General features: G+C 47.6%; 1 protein-coding gene across 2 annotated transcripts in view; it reads left to right on the top strand.

Moving 5' to 3' along the window:
* Syn3 (synapsin III) overlaps positions 1–26,577 on the top strand; it is a 525,100-nt gene that overhangs the window by 409,423 nt on the left and 89,100 nt on the right. For both annotated transcript variants that reach the window (XM_045152296.1, XM_004650254.2), the window contains exon 7: positions 840–902. In XM_045152296.1, the coding sequence (XP_045008231.1) occupies positions 840–902 (63 nt within the window). The remainder of the gene's footprint in view (positions 1–839; positions 903–26,577) is intronic.

Below are 26,577 nucleotides of genomic sequence, written 5' to 3'. Positions count from 1 at the left end.
GAATTCTGGATTCCTCCATCCTTGCTAAGCATGGCTGGGCCTGGGCAAGCACAGAAGCTATCAACCACAGTCCTCACTTCATCACAGAGTGGAGGATACACACCTTGTAGGTCTCGCTGAGAGGGCAGACTGAAGCACAGATACAGTCTTCATCATTGCCGCGGGGTCAGGATTTTCCTAGGAGCTGACAACAGGGCACCAAGCAGGCAGGGCAATGGAACCCTTCAAAGCTCACTCCACCTGGCCGCTTAGGGTGGCACCTACAAGGTACATCCAACAACTGCTTGTGCCAGAGGTGGGCAAGACCCCAGCTACAAAGAAACTTCCTATAGAGGCCTGGATCGAACTTCGGGGAAGAAATGGAAGTCTCCAGGCAATCGTGTTATTAGACAGACTAGTGTCAAGCCCAACTGTACCAAGAAGAAAGAAGCTGCCATTGGCTGAATAGTCGCACATGTAATAAGTCATGCAATCCTGTGGGGTGGACACTTGCACCCCCATTTCACAGATGAGAAAACTAAGCCTGGGTGGATGGAGTGCTTTCTTTGCAGCTGCACTGTACCAAAGCCAGGATGCGCATCCAACTGGATGGCACCACTGTGCTGTCTATGCAGTGTGGTGGGTGCCCCAGGCCAGCTGGTTCTAAAAGATCAGCACTTCCTTCGGCAGTTAAAAGTGTGCCAAGCCAAACCATAGGGTATCAGCACCATTGTAAGGTGACCATGTGCAAAACATTATTGTGGGCATTCCTGGTAACATAACATGGGTGGCTTTCCACAGGGCAGGCAGCAACAATGCGCTGAGGGGTTAACAAGTGGTTTCCTTTTTGTATCTTTCAGCTCGCGGCCCCACACTTCCCCGTGGTGATCAAGCTGGGACATGCCCATGCTGGCATGGGAAAGGTATGAGAAACAAGTTTCCTGTACCCTTACATACATCCACGTCTTCCACAGACTACCAGTTGCTCTCGCTGCAACCCAACCATAACACAGTCCCCCAAGACGGAGGGTCAAAAGAATCCACAATCTACCCCTCTCTGTTCCCAAACCGCATTCCTCTGCATTTCCGTTGTGCGAACGGCCTCCCCCTCTGGTGCCCTGAGCATCGCCAGGAGTCACAGCTTACTTACTATTCTCTGTGATGATAGCTTAAAAGATATGGGCTGGAGGGGTGGCTTAGCAGTTAAGGTGTTTACCTGCAAAAGCCAAAGGACCCAGGTTCAATTCCCCAGGACCCACATTAGCCAGATACACAGGAGGCACATGCATCTGGAGTTCATTTGCAGTGACTGGAGGCCCTGGCACACCCACTCTGTCTCTCTCTCTGTATCTCTCCCTCCCTTCCTCCCTCTTTCTCTCTGCCAAATAAATAAAAATAAGTGTTTTTTAAAAAGATATGAAGGGAAGCCGGAAGTGGTGGTGTATGCCTTTAATCCCAGCACTCGGGAGGCAGAGGTAGGAGGATCGCTGTGAGTTCGAGGCCACCCTGAGGATGCATAGTGAATGCCAGGTCAGCCTGGGCTAGAGGGAGACCCTACCTCGAAAAACCAAAAAAAAAAAAAAATTTATATATATATATATATATATATATATATATATATATATATGGAGGGAAAACATTTTTATAGACCACAATTCTCTTGCACAGAAGACTGTCATCTACTCCACAGCTGTGTTGTCAGCTCAGGTAAGACTCGTTTCTCCCTCACCTCCTGCACAAGCACCTAGATGCGCATCTCTCCACAGTGGGAGACCCCGGTCGGTCGTCAGTTTCCATAGAGCTGAGTATTTTCCATAGTCACAGATGGCATCCTGCGACACTGCACTGGTCAGCTTCTCATTTGCAAGTATAAAAGCCCAACTCACACTGGAAAGAACGCGCTGACCTGTTGGTCCGACGGCTTGTGAGTTCTTGATTGATGTGGGCAGAGTTAGATCCAGGAGCTCAACTGAGAGAGTCAGAGCTCAGTCTCTGTCCAGACCTCTTGGCTCAGTTCAGGGCTGCTTAGCCTTTCCTCAAAGAACCAGCATGACTGGGTGCACCTCCCCCACCCAAGTCTCCAAGCTCACCATCCCCAATACTAAAGGTGCCTTTTCTTCCCAGCCTCTCTCCCTGTCATCTCATGGAAGGCTGCTTGGGTTCATGTGCCCACCCCCAATACAGAGATCTAGAGATAGGCCCGTCCCTATCAAGACACATGCATGAGGGTCCCACAGGAAAAGTCCTAGAGTGGGGCCAGGGGGGCCCACCTCAGTGTACCTCTCATAGCTTTGCTCAGACAGAACCAAGTGGGAACACGTGGCTCTCAGTGCCTGCTATCCCTACTGGAAAGGCCTGAGCCCAAACCCCTCAGCCTCTTCAGGCAGCACAGGAAGGAGAGGGTCCAGCATGACCGGATAGGCAGATTTGGAGCCAGCCTCCCTTGACTTCCTAATCTCTCTTACAGTCTTTAACAGTGAATCCTCCTGTACTGGTCAGCCTTCCATTACTGTGACAGACATCTAAGAAAACGTACAGCATGAAAGAATTTGGGGCTCACTGTTTCAGAGGTTTAAGTCTGTGGTCACTTGCCCCTGTTGTATGTGGAACATGTTGAGGCATAACATCATATGCCTGGTGGTAGGCAGGAAGGAGAGAGAGGAGAGTATTCTTATGACATAGCCACTCCTTTATAACCCACTGAGATATGCTTCCACCAATGAATTAATCCACTCATGAGGTCAGAGCCTCCCATAATCCAATCACTTCCCAGAGCCTTCACCTCTAAACATTGCTGTGCTAGGGACCACACCGTCGATGCTTGAGTTGTGGGAGGTAAGAACTCCATCAGGACTCCATCTCTCTACGAGGGACACAGGATGGTGACAAGGATGTCTGTGTATCTTCCCCTCGGCTCAATCCCAGGACCCATGTGGGCCCTGGTGTGTCATCTCCCTGCCATTGGTCGCGTGGTGGATAAATGAATCAATCCCTCTTTAGGTACCACCCAATGTCAGTCCCCTGTTCCCCACCACCACCACCACCACCACAACCACCCCTCATTCCATCCTCCACCATTACCATTTGGCTCTGGGCCGGCTGAAGCTGCCCTCCTCCAGTGAGCCTTCTGTTGCTGACTCGACAGGCAGGTCTCTGTATCATTGAAGGCTTCTAGACATCCAGTCAACCCACGACTTTGTCTCTGCTGATCTCCAAGGCAAGCTTCTCTCCCATCTTCCTTCCTCGGTTTCTCTGGCTCTGTCTTCTGTCTCCTTCAAGGACTATTGCTCCTGCACCACCTCTAACCATGGTCACTCCATCAGCGCATCCTGCCTGTGGGTTCTCATCAACTCCCTCAGCTTCAGCTGCTATCCACATGCCAACAGCCTCCCAAGACACACTTCCTTTCCACGCTACCAAGCTCTGACCTCCAAGTACTTCCTCTGCCTTGCCACCTTGTCTCCATGGATACCTGCCTGTAAGGATCCCAAACAATGTCCATCATCTTCCCAGACAACTTGGTCTTCCCACAACTTCTTCATCTTCCTCCTCTTTCCGAAGCTTCCATCTTTGCAACAGAAATCAGCCATGCAGTTGCTTCAAAACAGAAATCTAAGGGCTAGGCTCATAGATAAAGCACTTTACTAACATGTATAAGCCCCAGTTTATATCCTATAATTCTCACCACTAGATAAAAAAATGGGGACCCAGTGCCCTCTTGGAGATGCATCCCCTGGTTAGACAAGTGAGACATATCATGAGCTTTCCAGAAGTCAGTGGGACAGATGGCTCAGTGCTTAAGGCATTTGCCCGCAAAGCCAAAGGACCCAGGCTCGATTCCCAGGACCCATGTTAGCCAGATAATCAAGAGGGCGCATGCATCTGGAGTTAATTTGCAGTGGCTAGAGGCCCTGGTGCACCCATTCTCTCCCTCCCTCCCTCCCTCTCTCTCTCTCTCTCTCTCTCTCTCTGTCTTCCTCTCCTCCTCCCTTTCTCTGACAAAAATAAATAAATAAATAAATAAATAAATAAATAAATAAATAGAATTTTTTTTTTAAGGCACAAACAATTCAGAGACCTAGGAGTCATCTAACACCACGTTCAAATGGTCATTTGTCCCTTACTACCGTTTCCTCTCCCTCTCCCCATAGCTACCATCTTGACAGTTCTATAAAGTCAAGGGCTCCCAATAATTGAATTCTAGCACTAAAGCTTAAAATAATCTCTAGCAATAAATAATGAAGTGCTTACAGAGACTGATGCAATCTCAGGAGAGGAAAATGTCTCTGAGACAGTCAAGTCTGAAAGGGAAAGGAAGGCATATTGCTAAAGAGAAACAATGACATAGACCAGACAAACTGTGGTTTGCAAAAATTCTGAGATCAAGGGGAAAGGATTTTTCTCCCTCTTTGGAATGGAAAAACTTGCAGGAACAGCCTTGGTTTGCTGACTGAGCAGTTGATGTGTCATGTCCATACTGAGAGGGAGAAAACAGTGGGTACCTCCTGTGGTCCTCACACCTTCCCCTAAAAAGGAAGATGGGTATCCAGAGACCAGCAGGGAGAACACACCCGAAGACACCTGGTAAGGAGGTATCAATGACCTGGTGTCGCCAGGACCTGGTGGGGGCAATCACTGAGCCACCCTCAAGCACACTTGACTCCTGTGTTGATACCCACTGACCTGTGTCTATTTCTACTCTGTGCCAAGAATAAGAGGAGAAATAGGACCCAGTTCCCGTCCTTAAGGGGTTGGGGAGATAGTAGCATAAGATAAAGATGTGGGGATACACATATCATCCCACTGCTCAGGAGACTGGAATAGTAGGATCATGAAGTAAAGGCTATCTTGGTCTAGATCGTAAGTTCCAGGTCAACCAGACTTATATGGCAAGACCCTGTCTCAAAAATGGATACATATATAATATATTACAGATGATACTAATGCTAGATAGACAGATGAGGGATGGATGGATGGATGGGTGGGTGGGTGGATAGATGGATGGACAGATAGACAGAGAGATAGATAGCCTGCCTGATGGAGAACTATGCAGAAAGGGTGGAGCTTTAATCTCATGCATGGCATGAAGATGGGAAAGATACATGAGGAAGGAGCTGAGGCTCGATTTGGGAAGAGGAGTAGAAGCCTCGAGTGACCATGATGATTACCAACATGCCAGGGAGAGGAACCAGGTCAAGCTCCTGAGGGGGTGTGGGAGAACCGCACCCATCGAGTGTGCTTAGAGGCTTAAAGAATCCCATCAAGCAAGACCCCCTCCCTTGTATTAAAACAAGGACAGTAGATGTCATGAGACAAAACAATCAAAATCCGGTGAAGTGCTATGTGGTTTGGGGAGTGGTTAGACAAGTGAGACATAGCATGAGCTTTCCAGAAGTCAGTGGGACAGGTGGCTGGGGATGGGGATGCGTCTCCAAGAGGGCACTGGGTCCTTCTGGACACAAGTTTAGTTGTTACGATTTGGCAGGAGCATAGGGGCAGGGAGCGCTTTCTGGTACTTAACAGATAGAAGCCAGGGAGCTATTAGACATGTCACAATTTAGAGACATCTTCCCTCCCATAATGAAGCATCCTTTTAAAAATTGTCTTGTGTGTATGTTTGTACATGTGTACATGTGTGTGCATGGAAGCGTGTGTGCCATGGCACATATGTAGAGGTCAGACAGCATGTGGTGTCAGTCTTCTTCCAGATTTTTTCGAAATAGGGTCTCTCCCATTGTTGTTTTGCTACTGGGCAGGCCAGCCTTGCTGGTCCCATGAGCGTCAGGATTCATCTGACTCCACGTCCCGTTGCCAATAGATGCGTTGTAGGTGCGTTGGAATTACAGATGCTTGTCCACTTTGCATCTGCCTTTATGAGGGCACCTCTGGCAGGCTTCCAGAGCAAGCACCTTGAACCACTGAGAAACCTCCCCAGCACAACACAGCATAATACAGTCCAGAATCTCACTAGTGTCAAAGCGGAGAGGGAAAAAAAAGAAAGAGAATTAAGTTCATTTCCTTCATTGAAATTCTGACAAGACTGGAACAGAGAGGGAGCCGTGGTGATTACAAAGCTCAGCATGTTTCCAAGGAATCAGTCATCCATACCCAGAGAACCCACATCTACAGGTTCAACCAATTACAGACCTGACATACTCAGGAAAAAGTCATGTCCATACTGCACATGTACAGACATTTTTCTCATGTCGTTGTTCCCTAGATTATACAGTACAGTACTACTCATATTGTACTGGGTGTTACAAGTAATCTAGAGATTGTTCAACATACATATAAGAAGGGCAGAGGTGGGCTGGATAGATGGCTTAGCAGCTAAGCGCTTGCCTGTGAAGCCTAAGGACCCCAGTTCAAGGCTCGATTCCCCAGGACCCATGTAAGCCAGATGCACAAGGGGGTGCATGCATCTGGAGTTCGTTTTCAGTGGCTGGAGGCCCTGGCGTGCCCTTTCTCTTTCTCTATCTCTCTCTCTCTCTCTGTGTGTGTGTGTGTGTGTGTGTGTGTGTGTGTGTGTGTGTGTGTGTGTGACTCTCAAATAAATAAAAATATTTTTTAAAAAAGAAGAAGAAGGGCAGAAGTAATAGCACAGTGGGTAAAGTGCTTGCCTTGTAAGCATGAGGATCTGAATTCAATCCCCAGAACCCACATGTAGCCCCAATGCTGGGAGTGGTGGAGACAGGAGGATCCCTAGGACCGAGTGGCCAGCCAGTCTAGCGCTTGGCAAGTTCCAGGCCAATGAGAGACTCTGTCTCAAAAAGTTGTGTAGTGCTGGTGAAACCACACCTGATGTTATCTTCTGGACACACACACACACACACACACACACACACACACACGTTATAATACACATATGCTATAACTTTTTTATTTTTATAAGGAATAACATATAAAATAAAGGGATAACTCTGTGTTTCAAAATTATAACTGTGCAGTATGCTAAAAGTTACCTTGATCAAGGATTTGAAAAATGTGTTAAAGTTCGTGTTTAGTGCAGGACTTTTCATAGTCACAAACTTAGTCAAACACATGGAAAAGTATGCAAAACCTCTCAGATTTATCTAACCCCAGAAGTCTATGACTATTTTTTTTTCCTGGCATGGTTGTACTTTTATTTATTTCTAAAAACTGCAAGTATTAAGAGCATGTCTCTCTCATCGTACTTTGCAGTTATTTTTCCCCTGTGACAAGACCATGCCCATTTGATTATGCAGGTTGTCGTAATCTTTGGCATTTTTATGTTAAGTTTGCAGTGCTTCCATCGTCAGAGGCAGTATGTTACAGGATGTCACTGGAATCTAGAACACTCCTTTTATTAGTTGTAACCTTGTAAGCAAGTCACTGAGCCTCCCCCACCTGAGTTCCTTCTTTTGTAAAATGAAGGTAATAATTGTACCAACCTCACAGGCTGGCTGTGAGAGTTAAAGAGAAGCTGGGCTTACCAAGCTCATGGCTCATGGAACAAGGGGGCACTCAATGACATTCGCTGTCGTTAGAATTAAGGGTGCTCTTATCTCCTCTGGGGGGGCGGACCCAAAATCCATCTGAAGTCAACAGGAGAGAGAATACTAAATAACCTTAGCTGGCCAGCAGACTGGGTTCCACTTGGCTATGCATTCAGTCTCAGCCAGGTGAAGGGTACCTTGCAAGAGGCTCTAATCAACAAATGCTAAATAAATAGGTGAAAATGGTCAACTGGGCTCAATGGCAGGAATATATAATTTAAAGACACAAAAATAAATAAATAAATAAATAAATAAATAAATAAATCCACAGTGAGATGTTACCGTAAAGCCACCAGCCACCAGAATAACGAGAAATGAAAGTGTTGGTGAGAAAGTGGAGCAGTAAGAACATGCATTCCCGCACGCCCGCATGCCCGCACGCCCGCACGCCCTCTTAGCCTAGTGAAGGGATAGGTTGGTACAACTACCCTGGACTATGGCTTGATATTATTGACCAAGCTGAAGGTACATGGCTGTTCCCTAGGTGCCCTTGGTCTAGATCCATCAATGTGCAAACCAAAGCATATTTTTGTTTTGGAGAGTTTTGTTCATAATTTCCAGAATTTATATGCCCATTCAGGATAGAATAAATTACAGTATCTTCATAAAAATGGAATATTATCAGCAGTTAAAGTGAAGTTAGCTACCTACAGCCATATGAAGAAATCTTACGAACACACCATGGACTGAAATAAGTCAGATGACAAAGAGCGCCTGTGTTTATAATTTCATTAATATAAAATTTTGAACTCGAGCCGGGCGTGGTGGCACATGCCTTTAATCCCAGCACTTGGGAGGCAGAGGTAGGAGGATTGCCATGAGTTTGAGGCCACCCTGAGACTCCATAGTGAATTCCAGGTCAGCCTGGGCTAGAGTGAAACCCTACCTTGAAAAAAAACAAAAAAAATTAAAACTCAGACATACTGCAGTGTTAACTGGGATATATATTTTCAGATGACAAAACTTTTTAAAAGATGGGAGAGATGGCTCAGCAGCTAAAGACACTTGCTTACAAAGCTTGACAGCCCTGATTTGATTGCCCAGTCAGTACCCACATAAATGCAGATGCACCAAGTGGCACATGTGTGTTGAATTCATTTGCAGTGACAAGAGGTTCTTGCATGCCCATTCTTTATTTCTCTCAAATAAATAAGTAATTTTTTAAATTAAGTGCAAGTAGGGCGAGGGGTGTAGCTAGGTGATAGAGTGCTTGCCTAACACACTGAGGCTCTACCCCCACAGCGCAAAACAAACAACGACGTCTGAGTAAAAGTGATCTTTGGGGAGAAGGAAGGAGTCCTCACTGAGACAAGACAGTGTGGACCGCATCCTGCACTCGACTGGTTCGCATGGCACGTGTGCTTGTGACTCTTCACTGAACTGCCCTTTGTGTCTTGTGATCTTCTCCACGGTTGGGTGATATCTCAAAAGAAGACGAGATTTGGGGGCCAGGGAAGTGGCTCAGTGGGTAAGAGTAAATACGAGGGTCTGAGATAGCCTGAGTTTGACTCCTATCACCAGCGTAAGAAAGCGTATGCCTATAACCCTAGTCCTGGGGGAGAGGGGTGGAAGAGAGACAGGAGAATCGCTGGGGTTTGCTGGTCAGCTAGACTGACCAGAAAATGACAATTCCAAGTGCAGAGACACTCCATCTCAAAACCACAGTGCAGAAGAGCCATGGAGGAGGCCCACAACTCTCTCCTCTGGCCTCTGCACACATGCACACACATCTCTATACACTGCGCATATGTCACATATGACACCATACATGCCACAAAGACCACATACAAAAATAACATAAATAAACAGATAAAATGTAAATGTAATTAACTAAGATTTAAAAGTGTAGTGCATGCTGAGGCTATATCCGTGGAGATACGGCGCCCAGAACCAGGGAGGAACCCCATGCTGTCCCTATTGGTGGTCGGTCCATGGCTAGAAGACTGTGTTCAGCTCCAGGTTGTTTCCTAATTCTGGATACTCGTGAAGGACAGTGACAACTTAATGAGTGAAGAATGAGCCGACTAATGAAGGGAGGAGACATCTCGTGGGAAAGGACTAAAGTCGACATGCCAGCCTTCTCAGGAACACGGGGGTTGGACATGGGAAGTTAGGCTGTGTGGGTTTCACATCACATCCAGTGAGCAAGGAAGGAACCCCAAGTCAGGGAAGGTCAGATGTGTGGAAGGAGCAGCTTTGAAGCAACCAGATCATTAGAGAGTGGTCAGCCCCTTCAGATGGGGGGGTATACATCACTGGACACTGGGAGAATAGGCATCCTTCAAGTTCCTCAGCCTCAGCCACTTGAACCCCTGCAATTGAGACAAATCTGAGAGTGCATTTATGTGTGTGTATGACACGGGTATGTCCCTGGGGAAAGGTTCAGGGCTTCCTTCAGTTTCTCACAGGGGCCCCTGAACCTCCCAACTAATAACCCTAGTGCTAGGCATGGGGCTCATGCCAGTAACCTCCACACAAGGGAGGCTGAGGCAAGTGGAGGATACAAGTTAGAGGATAACCTGAACTACATAGTGAAACCCTGTCTCCAAAAATAAAGGCACTTTAGGGCTGGAGGGATGGCTTAGCTGTTAAGGCATTTGTTTGCAAAGCCAAAGGATCCTGGTTTGATTACCCAGGACCCATGTTATCCAGATGCACAAGAGGGCGCACACGTCTGGAGTTCATTTGCAGCGACTGGAGGCCCTGGCGCACCCATTCTCTCATTCTATCTCCCTCTTGCTCTGTCAAATAAATAAATATATTTTTCAAAGGCACTTTAGAGAGAACCTCTATATTATCCCCCAGTGATGACATTCTATGGTTTAATAATTTGGAAGGAATACCATAACATTAACCTTCCTTGTCAACTTGAAGCAATTTTGAATCACCAAGGAAACCAAATTTGTTTTGTTTTGTTTTTCAAGGAAGGGTCTCACTCTAGCCCAGGCTGACCTGGAATTCACTATTTAGTCTCAGGGTGGCCTCGAACTCATAGCAATCCTCCTACCTCTGCCTCCTGAGTGCTGGTATTAAAGGCGTGCTCCACCATGCCCAACAGGAAACCCATTTTTGATTGAGTGGCTCTGTGAGAATGCTTCCAGAAAGATCTGACAGAGAAGGGAAGACCCACTCTGAATGTGGGCAGCACTGTCCTCTGGGTCCTGGACTGAAAACAAAGCAGGAGGCTGAGACATGGTGACCAGCTGTCTCATGCTTCTGCCACCACGATTTCCTGCCGTGATGGGCTGGACCCCTCAAGAGTGAGCCAATACTCTTGTTGGGTATTCTCTCAGACATGGTGATTACTACTGGGAGGCTGAGGCGAAAGATAACCAGTTCAGGAATTGGAGGCCTGTCTGGCCAATGTAATGTGTCAAGTCTAAGGCCAACTCCAAGTTTTGCATGGAGTTTCTAAACTATTTCACCAGGGTTTGTGGTTTGAATCCAGGTTTACCATTCATTCTCTGGTGCGTGTGTCTCCTTAAGCAAGTTGTTTAATTTCTCTGTACCTTAATTTCCTTGTCTCTAATATGGGGACAAAAATGTCCCCCCTGGGATTGTCATGTCAATAGAGAACATCCACCCATGCTCAGGAGTATGCTGGTAAACATTTGCTGAGCTTTAAAAATACAAATGATTACTCTGGTTTCTTACTGCCTTCTCTGAGCCAAAGTAACGGTTGCTCATAATGAACAAAAAACGGGAGGAAATTCAATTAAATTCTGGGTGCATTCTTAAAATAAGAAAAAATAGCTTCCTGCATCCCCAGAAGAAGAACTCAAGACAACCAGCCTCACCTTGGGAGGTGCTGTCTGGTTATTTCATAGATTCCAGCTGTTGGGGCCTCAGCCTCAGCACCCAACTCACTGGATAAGCCCCTGAGACTAGGGAGGAGAAAGGTCTGGCCCACGGCCACACGGCAAGCATGCCCAGTAACAGAACAGGCCCTCTGAGATATGTTACCCCCATTTCATACTTCAGAGATAAGAGTGGTAATAATGATACTAAAATCTATGGGCTATCTGTTCCAACACCCCCCCCCCAAAAGAGATGACCAAAGTCTCAGGTAGTACCAGTCCTGTGTACATAGCACTTTATATCTTGTCTTGAGCTACATGAACTACCAACACTGCTACTTGTCGTTTGGGGCCTTCATAAGGCAAAACAAAGGCCACCTGAACACAGGGACAGCAAGATACTTGTCAGTGGATCTGAGAACTGTGGGCTACTGACTGGCTCACGAGAAAGGAGCATGTGTGTACAGTATACAAATGCTGGACAGACAGACGATTTACTCCCTGGGTAGTTGGGAGCAGGATGGGTTAAGTTGTTATCTTTCTACTCAGAATCATACGTAATATGAAACTAATCAATTATTTCTAGAATTTTCCATTTAATATTTTTGAATTGCAACTGGCCATGGAAAGCAAAACCATGGGTAAGAGGAGACTGCAATTATGACATGATCGATAAAAACGAATGCCCTGTTGATTTACTCTGTGCAAAATCTGTTCTAGGTGCTAGATAGTTTTCACTCATTTAGTGTAGCCCTCATAACAACCCTGTAAGGCAGGTACTATTGGGTCCTCCATTTTATAGATGCAGAAACTGAGGCGCCTTTAGTAAATAGTGGAGTTGCGATCCAACCCCAGGCATCTGAGCTGGAAGGTAGGAAGGGCAGTGATAGGATCACAAGCTAATAAGCTGAGGCCCAGGCACCCTAACTCTCCCCCACTCCCCGTTATGCAGAGCATCTGTGGTCCTGTGAAATGCCGAGGGCAGTGAGTGACAGGGTTGGGGCAGGTTTGCAGCTGTCCTCAGCTCCCAGTGACCTGGCCTCAGATCCCTTCCCTTCTGCTGACTCACTTAATGAGCTTTCCCGGCACCGTCCAATTTTAAGTGGGAGGGGGTGGCCCGAGCACACGGTGGGTGCCGGGGAGGGCAGAGAAGAAAAGTGAACAGATGGAGGCGTGGCGTGCAGGGGAGCGGTTCAGAAATCAGGTTCCTGCAGCTGAGGTCCCGCTAGAGAGAAGAGCTTCACCGTGCTTCACGGTCAGCAGAAGCCAAACCCGGGGACAGGCTGGGCCTGCGGGGCATGCATGGCGTGGGGAAGGAGTGGTCAAAGGCCGCGCTCGCTCGGCTGGGAAGGAGGAGGGGAAGGGGGACCCACAGTCACTCCACTGCTGCCCTGTGCCTTCCCCTCCATCTGCCTGTCGTTTCAGAGCACTGCTGGCCTATGTAACATTCTCAGCTAATTTTATTTTGATGTTTTCTTTTGTTTTACGTGGTGTGGTGTAGGGGATGGAACCCAGAGTCTTGTGCAAGCTAGGCAAGCAATCTCCCACTGAGCTCTACCCAGAGCCCCGCTGCCTCTCATACATATATATATATATATATATATATATATTTAGTTTTTCGAGGTAGGATCTCACTCTGGCCCAGGCTGACCTGGAATTCACTATGTAGTCTCAGGGTGTCCTTGAACTCACAGCGATCCTCCTACTTCTGCCTCCCAAGTGCTGGGATTAAAGGTGTGCTCCACCACGCCCAGTGACATTTATATATTTTATTGACAACTTCGATACTTACAGACAACAAACCCTTCCCCCCCCCCCGCCCCGCTTTCCCCTTAAGCAGAGTTGTCCTTTAGTAGGGGAATCTATCAATCTTTCACACCCTAACAAAGATTATAGGTACTGTGTACCCCTTTACAGAGCCTCTGCACAAATGACATATGTATGGTCAAACCTCGTGCTTCATGAAGTCCACCTAGTGACTAAAATGTGCTCCTAGCCCCGGAATCACTGAGGACACTCCCATGACCTTCCATGGACAAAAGCTAGGCAGTGAAAAATTTTGCATGGAACAAGGTTAACATTCTCCCTTCCTGTTCCAGTTCTCATAGTTACACGCAAGTGTCCCTTCCGAGGTCTGTTTGGTCCTGTGTGAGTTCCTGCCTTGCTGTGCTGTTTGCGCTGTTTAAAATAGCCCTGTGTGTAGTGCCTTGTGGTAATTCAGAATGCTTCTCATGGGTGGGGGGGAATACACGTCTTCTATTAGCTTTGTGCAGGCATGAGTTATAGCGCTGCTATCTAGGAGCTCCGTGTTAGTAAATCCGCAGCGTCAATTAAGTGAGGGGCGTTAAGCAGAAACACAGATACAATGAAGTCGCGTAGGACCAGCCAGTGAAAATGTCTCGGCCCCAGGTCAGGATGCCAGCAGTTGAGTGTGGTGGCTCACTCCTGGTACTCCAGCACTCGGGAGGCTGAGGCAGGAGGATCGCCTGGACAGCAGGAGCTACGTAGTAAGTTCCAGGCCAGCCAAGGCTATGCATAAGTTCCTGTCTCAAATACAATAGGACAAAAAAAAAAAAAAAAAAGCGTTTCCTTTCTGCCTTTGGATGCTGACAACACAACGCTTCTGAGCACAGAAGAGCAAACTGCAGCAGTCACCATCCTACGGCTCTGTCAGCTGTCCTTCTATGGCTCTGTCTAGCCCAACACTCGTTTACCGGGACCCTGGGCTCATCTTCCTCACAAGGGTTGAAGGCAGCAATCTTTCCTTAGGACATTTTTTCTCTGCCATTTCCCATATCCTTACATCATCACAGGTTCACTAGAAAGAGCTTTGGCCTGGGTTCAGGAAATCTGGATTTTCCTCTAACCTCCTCGCTTTTGGGGACCAGCAATAATCCCCAGAGGGCTGTTATGTAAACATAAAATGCAGCTGCCCAGTCAATATGCCCGTTATCCTTGGTCTTCATCCCCCACCACTTGGAAGAGCTCATGGGGCGAAGCATTCAAAAGTGGGAAGCCCTAGGGCACAAGCATGAGGACCCGAGTTCTGAGTCCACACACCCACACAGGATGCTGGGCATAGCAGCTCCGTGTAATCCCAGTGCTGGGGAGGAAGAGGCAGGAGGATTTCTGGGACTTACCGACTAGTCTGTTTAATCCTAGTTGAGTTCTAGGTTCAGTGAGAGACCCTGTTTCTTAAAAATAAAATAGAGGTAAAAACAAAAAAAAACATAGTGATAATAAGGTGGTGGACTGGGGAAATGGCTTACCCATTAAGGCATTTGCCTACAAAGCCTAAGGACCTGGGTTCGATTCCCCAGGACCCGCTTAAGCCAGATGCACAAAGGGTGCATCTGGAGTGCATTTGCAGTGGCTAGAGGCCCTGGTGTGCCCATTCTCTTTTTCTCTCTGCCTCTTTGTCTGTCTGTCTCTCAAACAAATTAATTAATTTAATTTAATTTAAAAAAATAAGGTGGAGAAGCACCAGAGGAAGACACCCAACATTAGCCCCTGGTCTCCACATACACAATACACATGTGCCCACACACATACACACATGTACACACACATACACCGCAGATGCAAAGAAAAGCAGAACACGCCATAAAAATGTGGGGTTGGGAGGCAGGCTATAGAGGAATGTGGCTTTGGGCTTCATTGCCCCCCAGTTGTAAACTTGCCTCTGCCATTTGCCAGCACTGACATCTTGAGCGAATTTCTCTCTTTTTTAAAGCATTTTTATTATTATTTATTAGGGTGAGAGAGAGTGAGTGAGAATGGGCACACCAGGACCTCTGGCCACTGCAAATGAACTCCAGACGCATGTGCCACCATGTGCATCTGGTTTACGTGGGACCTGGGGAATCGAGCCTGTGTCCTTAGGCTTCACAGGCATGTGCCTTAACCACTAAGCCATTTCTCCAGCCCCTTGAGCAAATTTCTAGATGTCTCTGGGCCTCATCCTCTCAGGGATAAGATGAGATGGTGAGCAAAGGAAAAGAGGGAGGAATGCAGTTCCCAGGTACCTGTGTGCCAGGATCCACGTGTGTCACATCTCCTCTGACCCTCCACGCCTTCCTGAGGGTAGAGCCCTATCTTGCACAGGTCCCAGGGGTCATGCTGCCCAAGGTCACAGGGTCTGAAGAGAAGCAGGATAGGAAGTGAGGCCAGCAGATCCTGCAGCCTCCTTCTCACTGCCAGAGACCTTCGGAAACGCCCTGCTGGACAAGGCATGAGGCATCATATCCCATGACAAGGCCAAGAGCCAACTTCACTGGCAAGGAGATTTACGAGGAATTTCACAAGGCCTCACCCCAGAAGTATGTGGTACCTTTGAGAGCAGCACTGACCTTTTACAGATGGACCGCTCTTGTTCTCTGGTCCACTGACCTCATACCAGGCCCGAGGCCAAGATCAAGTAACTCGTCTCAAGAGACTGATGAGAACAGCGATGACCACCCCAGGCAGGCCACACATTTTAAAGACACTGAGCCCCACCACCACCACCTCCAGGCCCTTCTTGTCACGGGGACAGAGGGAGACCTAGCAACAACCTCCTTTGGAAGGCTAAGCCACCTATTCTCATGGTGTAGCAGACAGCTTCAGGTTCGCTGAGATGAACTTCCAGACCAGGCACGGTTATGGAGGAAGGGATTTATTGAAGCTTACAGATCCAGGGGAAGTTCCATAATGGCAGAAGAAGCTGGCCTGCCTTCACAGGTCCAAGCAGAGAGAAAGAGAAGTACAAGCCAAAAGCCGCACAGCGCAGCACACTTCAGGAACTCCAGCTAGGCGCACTTTGCATATCTTTAGATTGAATTTTCAAACCCACCACCACACCTTAAGATCCACCCAGTGACACCACCTCCAGCCAGGTGGCTGCAAATGCAAACTACAAACTAATAAAACACTGAATATATTGGGGGCCAGCTATTCAAACGATCACACATGGGTACTGATACACATCCCCTCTGTGGAAAACATCAAATATCTTACAAAAAAAAAAAACTTGACAAGCCCTCAGGAGCAGTAAGATTTCTCCATTTGTTTTGTCTTCCTGGCAATGTCTGCTGACTGCTGACCCACCCTGCATTGTGTGTAACCCTTCAAGAACCTCAGCAAGAGGGGACAGGGGGGTCACATCTGGTGAAGGGCACAACATCCTAATTGCTGGCGTCTCACTTTCTCCCCAGCGTTAGACAGTCATACACAAATTAACATTGTGTGTGTGTGTTTGTCAGAGCACATGACTGTGGAGCACACCTGTGTACATGAGTGAGGAGCACATATGCGTGCTTGAGTGTGGAATACATGTGTGTACACGGGTGTGAAGACCCAAGGACAACCACCCAAGCTGAAGCTCCTCAGGAATGCCATCGACCTGCTTTTGGGGACAGGTTCTCTCATTGGTGTTGGGTTCACCAAGTAGGCTAAATTACCTAGCTAGCCAGCCTCCACAGAGTTCCTCCACCCAGGGATCCACCTACCTCCACCTTCCCAATGTTGGGAACACAAGCCCGGGCCATCATGCCCAGCTTTTTGTGTGTGGGTTCTGGGGAATCAAACTCAGGTCTTTATGCTTGCAAAGCGAGCATTTTACCAACTGAGCCATGTCCTCGGCACCCCAACAATTTAGAATTTCTCAAATACAAAATGCATGAGTCCCTTAAGGCCAGTGCTATTATCACAATACGCATTTTACAGATGTGATAAGCTGAGATCGAGGAGAAATCTCTCACAAGCCTACAGGTGGTATGCCTACATTCTCTGTGAGTTCTGGTTTCCAGACAGCTCCTTCTCCCATTGGAAACACAGCCTGGTGTCTAGTGAGGCCTTCCCTGGCCAAAATGCTCTGGCAGAAGTCAGTCTGTCAGCAGACAGGAAAAGCGATGTCCTGAGACAGAGGCAGCTCCCTGGGGTGTGAGCACAGGCAACTGCCCAGGGTACTTCCTGGAGGGGACTAGTCATGTCTCTGGCTTCTTGGGAATAGCTAGAGTTGACACGGCAGCTGGCATAGCAGGGCCAGTAGCTTCTTCCTCCAGGAAGGCCGAGAGGACACCAGGAGTGGCTCTGTTACACTTGGGAGTGTGCACAGGCGTGCTTGGGAGTGAGACCAGCAGCCACTGTGAGCACCATTCTCATTCTCCGACTAGACTAGAACAGACGAATGAGGCCAACTGGGCAGAGCCTGTCCCTTGCCCTGGCTCCTGGCTTTCGCCCCAAAAAAACGCCCCATCCACACCCCTTCCTTCAGGGGGAGGCCTGAAATGCAAGGGAGGCACAGTGCCACTCAACCTTTTTTACATCGTGGAGCTTGAAAGTGGTAGTATTCATATAATTTAGTTGAATTTAATTCTAGGCTCCTGGAAGCTGAAAGGCACGGCTCCAGAACACCTGTGACGTAAGGATCAGCTATACAGGCATCTGTTGGGATGCTCTGGGTGATGGATAGAGTAGGTTTAGCCCTGGAGTCAGACAGAGCCAGGCTCCGTGACAGTCCTGCCACTCAAAATGCTTCTTTTGGAAAGACCAGCACCTCAGCAACATCTGGTGGCCTCTTCAAAATGTAGAATGCAGGGCTGGAGAGATGACCTAGAGGTTAAAGTGCTTGCTTTGCAAGCGTGAGGAGCCAAGTTACAGCCCACATGAAGAAGCCAGCTGTGGCGGCACACGCTTGTAATCCTGGCACCAGGGATACAGAAACCAGAGGGCGTCTGGAGCTCAGTGGCCAGCTAGTCCAGGCCAGTGAGAAGTTGTCTCCAAAGGAATGGGTAGCATTTAAGGAGCGATGTACTTGAGGTTGTCATCCGACCTTCACTCTCACCTGCATGCGCCCACGCATGCGTATGCACACTCCAGTGCAGAAGGAAGACCTGTCCCCAGGCCTGATCCGTCAGTGTCTTATTTTAACAAGATGCTTCAGGTAACTCATGCTGCTCAGCACAGCCATGGCTTTGGCCAGAGGATTCAAGCCCAGATGCCCAAGGGACCCAGCAATTCCGCAATGAGTCAGGAAGCCAGGGGAGGACATTTATGTCCCAGAAACTGTGACCATCTGCGCCAGTCAACACGGAAGCCACCCTCAGCTCCAACCACTTAAGACCACAAGAGATTGTGCAGCCCAGGGACACCTGGTTGTCCTAGCCAACGTCAGTGTCACCTCGTCACACATCTTGAGGCACCAGATTGATGCTTCCAGCTTCGGATTTAAGGCACTAAGTTTGGTTTTGCTCTTACTCTACAGGGCAGGGGGTCATGGAGCCTAGTGGTTAAGGCCCCTGGCTGTGCAATGGATCCGGGAGTTCAAGTTTCATCTCAGCCACTTCTGAAGCATATAACCTTGGGCACGCACTTAACTTGGAGTCTGTTTTGTTTTTTCTCATTGAATAATCCCTCTACTGGGTCAGGGAATGTCCTGTGCACAAAATAGAACTCTGTAGGTATCTAAGAGATGTTGAATTCCCTATTGTAGAGCCTGAACGTTTCCTAAACTTTCCTATGTAGACAGGTCACCTCAGAGCTGGTAAAATGCAGATGTCGCTTCCCTAAGCCAGAACGAGGCCTGCCTGGCTTCTGTAGTTCCAGCAACCACACAGGTATTGTCAGCGCTTCTAGCCCATAACCCAGGTCAAGAGGCACAAATGCATGTTTGGATTTTTGTTTTGTTTTGTTTTGTTTTGTTTTGTTAATGAGACAGAGAGAGAACGGGTGTGCCAGGGCCTCCAACCCATGTAATCGAACTCCAGATGCATGCGCCATCTTGTGCACATGTGCGACCTTGAACGCTTGTATCACCTTGTGTGTCTAGCTCACATGGGATCTAGAGAGTCAAACATGGGTTCTTAGGCTTCGTAGGCAAGTGTCTTAATTGGTAAGCCATCTTTGCAGCCTCCAACTTGTTTTTAGTGCAGAGCCGGGTGCTAAACATTTTAGGCAATATATATACGTGTGTGTGTGTGTGTGTGTGTGTGTGTGTGTGTGTGTTATATATATACACACACAATATACACATATATATTTGTGTGTTTATATATTTATTTATTTATATTTAATTTGGACCATATATTCTCTGTTGCAGCTACTCACCCTCCCCACAAGACAGCCATGAATGAGTTATGGCTGTGTTCCAACGTAACTTTATCTATACACAATGAAATTTCAACTTCAACGTCATGGGATAGTGTTCCTCTCTGGATTTTAGCTATTTAAAATGTAAACACAGATCTTTTATGTGCACGTGTGGGTGGCTGGGTGGGTGAGTGCATGCATGCGTGTACTACACATGCAGGGGCCAGAGGACAACCTCATGTGTAATTCCTCAGGAATCCCATCCACCTTTATGAGACAGGGTCTCCCTGGCTGGAGTTCACCAAGTAGGCTAAACTAGTAGGCCCCAGTGATCCATCTGTCTCTACCTCCTCAGCACAGGGATTACCTGTGTGTATTATCATAGCCAACCTTTTATTGTGTGGGTACTGGAGATCTAACTCAAATCCGTATTCAAGCATTGTCCTGAATGAACTAGCTCCCTAGCCAACCAATTTTTTATTTTTTTATTTATTTGACAGACAGAGAGAATGGGCATGCCAGGGCCTCCAGCCACTGCAAACAAACTCCAGATGTGTGCATCCCCTTGTGCATCTGACTAATGTGGGTCCTGGGGGAATCGAACCTGGGTCCTTTGACTTTGCAGGCAAGCACCTTAACCGCTAAGCCATCCCTCCAGCCCCCAACCATTATCTTTGAAATTTGTTTGTGTGCTTAAATATTTTGATTTATTTATTTGAGAGAGTAAGTTAGAGAGTGAGTGAATATGGGCACACTTGGTCTTTTGCCACTGCAAATGAACCACCAGATGCATGTGCCCCTTCATGCATTGGGCTTTACGTAGGTACTGAGGAATTGAACCCCAGGTAGACAGGCTTTGTAAGCCACTGTCTTTAACCACTCCCATCTCCCCAGGCTCTGTTCATTTGTTTTTGAGGCAGAGTTATGATATACAGTTGACTATGGTATTGCAGTCCAGTTTGCATTGCTGGTAGAAATCACCCAACCAAGAGCAGCTTCTTGGAAAAGAGATTTATTTTGGTTTACAGACTCAAGGGGAAGCTCCACAATGGCAGGGGAAATTGATGGCATGAGCAGAGGGTGGACATCACCCCTTGGCCAACATAAGGTGGACCATAGCAACAGGAGGGTGTGCCAAACACTGGCATGGGGAGACTGGCTATAAAACCCATAAGACCACCCCCAACAATGCACTCCCTCCAGGAGGCGTTAATTCCCAAATATCCATCAGCTGGGAACCTAGCATTCAGAACACCTGAGTTTATGGGGGACACCTGAATCAAACCACCACAGATGGCCTTAAACTCATGATCCTTCTGCTGGGCCTGTTGAGTGATGAGATTACAGTCTTGTGCCATCGTGCTGGGAGATAAGCAACAGTTCTTATCTCGTAGGCTTCACAAAACAGGCAGCTCAGGGGGCGCCTAAGCTTTACCCACTGACTTCAGCTCCCTTCCCACCTAGGCCAGGGCCCTGGGCAGCCAAAAGCCAGTCCTTCACCCTACACAAAGAGCTGGAGCTGGAAGGAGGAGGTGTGACCCCTCAGGGCTGACACTTGTCTGGTGCCTCCCTTCCCCTCCATTCAATTTCAGTTAACTCTGATTCCGTAAACATGTGGCCCAAAGAATCAGTGACCCCAGAGCTCAGCAACACCCAAGGAGACATGATTTATTAGGGGAAGAGCAAAGGAAAGGAGTCAGCAAGCCGATAAGCAGGATAACTAGGCAGCTCCCCAAACAGTTCCTTAACCCCTCTGTTGTTCCCATCACCTTTCCCTGCCTCTTCCTAACCCTAATAGCATGGGACCACATTGTAGGGTCAGAATATCCTCTGGCTCCAGCTTGGTGAATGAACCAGGGCTTTTGAGAATTTGGGACCAAATGCTTATGATGGCCTGAATGCTAATGGCCTTGTAAAATTCCTAGGTGTGACCTTTCTAGCTAGAGTGATGACAAGACAGGGCCTTCGGGAAGTGATTATGGCATGAGGATGGAGCCCTTGTGTGTTGAGTTAATATTCTCATCAAAGAATAAGAAGAGGGCTCCGTTGCCCCTTCTGGACAATGGAAGGGTGCATCTAATGAGGCCTTTGAGACACTAAGTCTAGTCATCTTGATCCCGAGTTCCTTGTCTCCACAATTGTGATCTCTTTTGTCTACCAGTTACACAATCACAGGTATTTTGTTCTAGTAGCCCAAATGGTAAAGGCAGGGCTCTTACATGTATTCAGTATTGATGGATTTTTAAGTTAAAGAGTCAATACATGTTCGGTGAATTTATTGGCAAATATCTTATGAAAATTCATTATGTACAAAGCAGTGGGCTCAATGCTGGGGTGTAAGATTCTTAGAAAGACGCAGACATGAAGAAGAGTTGGCTCTTGGTAGAGACTTTGCACAAACTGTAGTAGTTATCTTCTCGTTGCTGGGACAAAGCACCTGATCAAAAGCCGAAGACAGAAGGAAGGAAGGGAGTGTCATCCTGGCAGGGCAGGCATGGAGGAAGTGGGAAGTTGGCTCACATCACACGTCAGCAGGGAGGGAATCGCAGGAGTGAGGTGGCAGAGCTGGGTTGCCAACTCCCAGCGCCTGCCCTCAGCGACACACCTCCCGCAGCAGGGCTCTACCTCCAAAGGCTCCACAACCTCCCAAACTGCCACCGCCTGGGGACCAAATATTCAAAACACATGAGCCTATGGGGAACACTTCACTCAAACCGCCACACACGCAAAGACAGATGTTGGTTTCTTTTCTTGTTATCATGACAAAATACTGATGGAAGCCCCTGGCAGGAGGAAAGGTTTGTCTGGGTCTTGGTTTCAGAGGATCTCAGTGCATCATGGCAGAAAAGGCAAACAGCTCCATGGCTGCACAAGCCTGTGGCTGGCTCCTCAGATGGCAGTGGTCCATTAAACAGATAATAGGGCCAAAATCAAAGTGGTGTAACCTTCAAAGGCCCACCCCTGGTGACCAACTTCTACCAGGGAGGCTTCATGAGCCCCCAGAAGGTCATGGTCTTTGAAATAGTGCAACAACTGAGGACTGAGCATTCAAAGCATGAGCCTCTAGGCTGGAGGGCTGGCTTAGCAGTTAAGGCATTTGCCTACAAAGCCGAAGAACCCAGATTCGATTCCCCAGGGCCCATGTAAGCCTGATGCACAAGGGGCGCACGCATCTGGAGTTCATTTGCAATGGTTAGAGGCCCTGGTGTGCCCATTCTTTCTCTGTATGTCTCTCTCCTCTCTATCTCTATCTCTCTTTCTCTCTGCTTGCAAATAAATAAATAATTTTTTTTAATTTTTTTAAAAAGAAATGCAACCTCAAAGCATGAGCCTCTGGGTGGGGAGGGGACATTACAGAGTCAAACCATAACAAGACACAGCACATGCTTGAGTAACTAGTGCAGGATCAGCAAACTGCCACCCAAGCCAAATCCAATCCTCCCATACACTGGGTCGTGTCAATAAAGTTTTATGGCTACGTGGCCCTATTTATTTGCATACATTAGAGAACTGTTTTTTACACTGTGGTGTCAGACTTGAATAGTTGTCAGGAACTGTAAAGCCTAAAATACTCTTCACTAGACTGTCCAGAAAAAGTTTGCTAATCCCAGGCTTGATGCAATGTTTTTCTAAAAATTTGTAGAACAAACCCCAATAAGAACTGTACCTCCCCCTTGCCACCTGATTCCCGGATGTTGTTTATACATTGAGATAAGTTGCACCAACCAATACCTTCCTTTACTATATGCAAGGTTTTCTGATGTATTTAATTTTTTTGAGGCAAGCCCAAAAGACTGGCCATTTTGTTTACATAAGAGAGTGAAAGAGCGTGTGAGAGAGAGAATTGGCACACCAGGGCCTCAGCCACTGCAATTGAACTCCAGATGCCTGCGCCACCTAGTGGACATGTGTGACCTTTCACTTGTGTCACCTTTGTGTGTCTGGCTTACATGGGATCTGGACAGAGATCGAACACGGGTCCTTAGGCTTCGCAGGCAAGCACCTTAATCGCTAAGCCATCTCTCCATCCCACATTTAATATTTTCAGTGTTCGCTGTGACCCATTCAGTTGATGAAATGAATTATTTCAAACCCATACTTTGTGGGGGTTTTTTTTTAGTTGTTGTTTTTTTTTTGAGGTAGGGTCTCACTCTAGCCCAGGCCGACCTGGAATTCACTATGTAGTCTCAGGGTGACCTCAAACTCATAGTGATCCTCCTACCTCTGCCTCCCAAGTGCTGGGATTAAAGGTGTGCGCCACCACGCCCGGCTTTTCAAACCCATACTTTGAAGAATCTCGGTTTACTACAAAGACAATCATGTTCAGTATTCATTTATTCAAGAAATAGTTGTGGATCACTCTCTACCTGCCAGACACTCTTGGAAACACCATGCAAAATCAGTGATGCGCTACCATTCGGGGGAGGAGGCAGACGATAAAACGAACAGATCAGCCCGTGAAATGCCACGTGGTGAGAAGGGCGCTGAAGGAAAGAGATGGGGGAGCATGCGTGGGTGTGATCAAGGAAGAAAAGGGTGAGCCATGCAGGATGTGGAGGGAGAGCATGACAGAGAAGTACCAGCACCGACCAGGGCCCTGGCGAGCTGAGTGTCTGAGGTGAGGAGGGGCAGGTGGAGGCAGGTAGAGCAGGTGGCAGGGAACACCATGCCAACCATGTACGAGAATCAAAGCAGGCCGAAGTCTGCCTCTCAGCAGAGTCACATGCTGAGCGCTAAGAAGGGGGTGCCCAGGTGGTACTGAGTGGTGGCACAGGAGGAATCTCCACTGGCTCACTCATTTGTCCCAAAAATATGACTGTGAGGCGAGTGAGCTGAGGCACGTCAACATGCCCTTCAGACTCCCTCAAAGGAGTCCCCACTCCAGTGGGCACAGCTGTGACATAAGCAAGTACCAGTTGCCTATGTACCCAAGTACCCAAAGGCTTGGGTCCATATGTGTTTTTGATTTTTGGATCTTTGTAGAATTGGGGATATTGGTGTACTAATAATTTGGGGGTTGGAACCCAAGACTAAAAACACACTTCATTCATTGCATTTACACTTTGTGCACATACTATGTTGGGAATTTTATACAGTTTCTAGAGTATTTTAATGCCTCTGCATTTAGACTGTGACCTGTCATGTGAGGTCAGATTTTTCCACTTGTGGCCACACGTCTATGCTCGAAAGTTTTAGATTTTGGAGCATTTTGGGTTTCTAATTTTCAAGATAGGGTTACTCAACCTGTATTTGAATATTCATAATTAGATAGCTTGAGGATGTAATAAATTTCATAAGACATATAGCCAGACTAGAGGTATTTTTTTTACGATACTGTTAATCATTTTCTGCATGAAAAAGTTTCTCTTCTATCTCTTTCTGCTTGCTTGCAAATAAATGAATAAAATTATAAAAATAATAATAATAATGGGCTGGAGGGATGGCTTAGCGGTTAAGGCATTTGCCTGCAAAGCCAAAGGATCCCAGTTCAATTCTCCAAGACCCACATAAGCCAGGTACACAAGGGGGCACATGCATCTGGAGTTCCTTTGCAGTGGCTAGAAGCCCTGGTGTGCCCATTCTCTCTCTCTCTTTCTCTCTCTCTCTCTCTCTCTCTCTCTCTCTCTCTCTCAAATAAGTCAATAAATAAAATAAAGTAAGAAATCAAGTCATGGGTAGTAACAGCCATGGCTGAATTCCTCAGATAGAGAAGGGACTGGACGCGGTGTGAGGCTGGAGGAACGTAACAGAGGCAGGGAGGAGATTAGAGATATTCAGCAGTTCTGAGAAGAGGGGACAAGGAGCTGACCTGGCAGGATCGAAAGCAGCCGCAACAAGGAAAGGCTGAAGTCTGGAGACTGGGAGTGCCTAGAGTGCCTGGTGAACATGAAAACACCCAGGTTTGACACCTAGCGTTGCCACTGCATGGCAGCCTAGTGACATAGGAACAGCAACAAAACATGAACTCAGGTACCAAAGGGATGCTGGGCAGGAGAAGAAAACCACAAGTATGATAATCCCGGAATCCCTGAGATACGCACCCAAGAACAATAGGCTTGAGGAGGACGCATTTGGAATTTGAAGTAGCCCGTTGCACAGTATGCGTGCAGAGCTCGTGCTGGGTGCTGGGCTCTGGGCCTCAGGTCCTGCGTGCACAGTCTTACGTCTGTCACAACAGTCCTGTGCAGGAGGCGGAGGAGCTCAGCAGAGCGGGGAAATGCCGCTGTGTGAGGCTGAACGCACTTGTCAGCTGACAGTTTGGCGTATGATGAATGCTTAGATAAAAGCAGCCCTGGGCTGGAGAGATGGCTTAGCGGTTAAGCGCTTGCCTGTGAAGCCTAAGGACCCCGGTTCGAGGCTCGGTTCCCCAGGTCCCATGTTAGCCAGATGCACAAGGGGGCGCATGCGTCTGGAGTTCGTTTGCAGAGGCTGGAAGCCCTGGCGCGCCCATTCTCTCTCTCTCCCTCTATCTGTCTTTCTCTCTGTGTCTGTCGCTCTCAAATAAATAAATAAATAATGAACAAAAAAATATTTAAAAAATGAACAAAAAAAATATTAAAAGCAGCCCTGCTGAAATCTCACCTTCTCTCCACCACTGGGGGTTGGGGAGTGGCGAGGAAGGAGCCTGTGATACCCAGGATCCCTGGGGACATACAGGTGCCTGACGGTGCATATGCATTCATAGGCCCACAGTCTGTTCAGCTCTTTGCTTTGCGGCTCCCGGAGGCCTTAATGCCCTTCATCTACCCTCCACCAGCCCTGTCCCTCCCCCACTCACAATTACTTCATTTTTAAATTTCTTCTCACCAGCGTAATCTCACACTTGCACCCTGTAAGGGAAATTGTGCTGATATCAGGTCCTCTAGCCAGAATAGATTATTTTGCTTATGGAGAGAAGGGGGACTTTATTTATTTATTTATTTTTAATACAGCTCCCTTCGCCTGGTCTGATGTCAAATAAACAAAGCGGCTATTCATGTACCACACCTCCCCACCTCTGGACGGCCGAGCTCATTTTGTCGAGAGAGCCCCTTGGGATGTTTTCCAGGGAACCAGGGACAGCAAATAGAACGTCTAACAGTGAGCGGTGGAGGACTGGAACCCCATTTAATGAGCCCACGGGGAGAGAGGCTGTTGCTTTCTTGGTGAGCGTAGGAGCAAGCGCTGCATGTAAAAGCCTGGTCAGGAAACAGCTCAGTAATCAGCGCCTGGCGGGG

This window comes from Jaculus jaculus, chromosome 6 (assembly GCF_020740685.1).
Source record: "Jaculus jaculus isolate mJacJac1 chromosome 6, mJacJac1.mat.Y.cur, whole genome shotgun sequence".
Classification (NCBI taxonomy): Eukaryota; Metazoa; Chordata; class Mammalia; order Rodentia; family Dipodidae; genus Jaculus; species Jaculus jaculus.
Note: the sequence above shows the minus strand (reverse complement) of the source record. Positions and strands in the feature narration are given on the sequence as shown.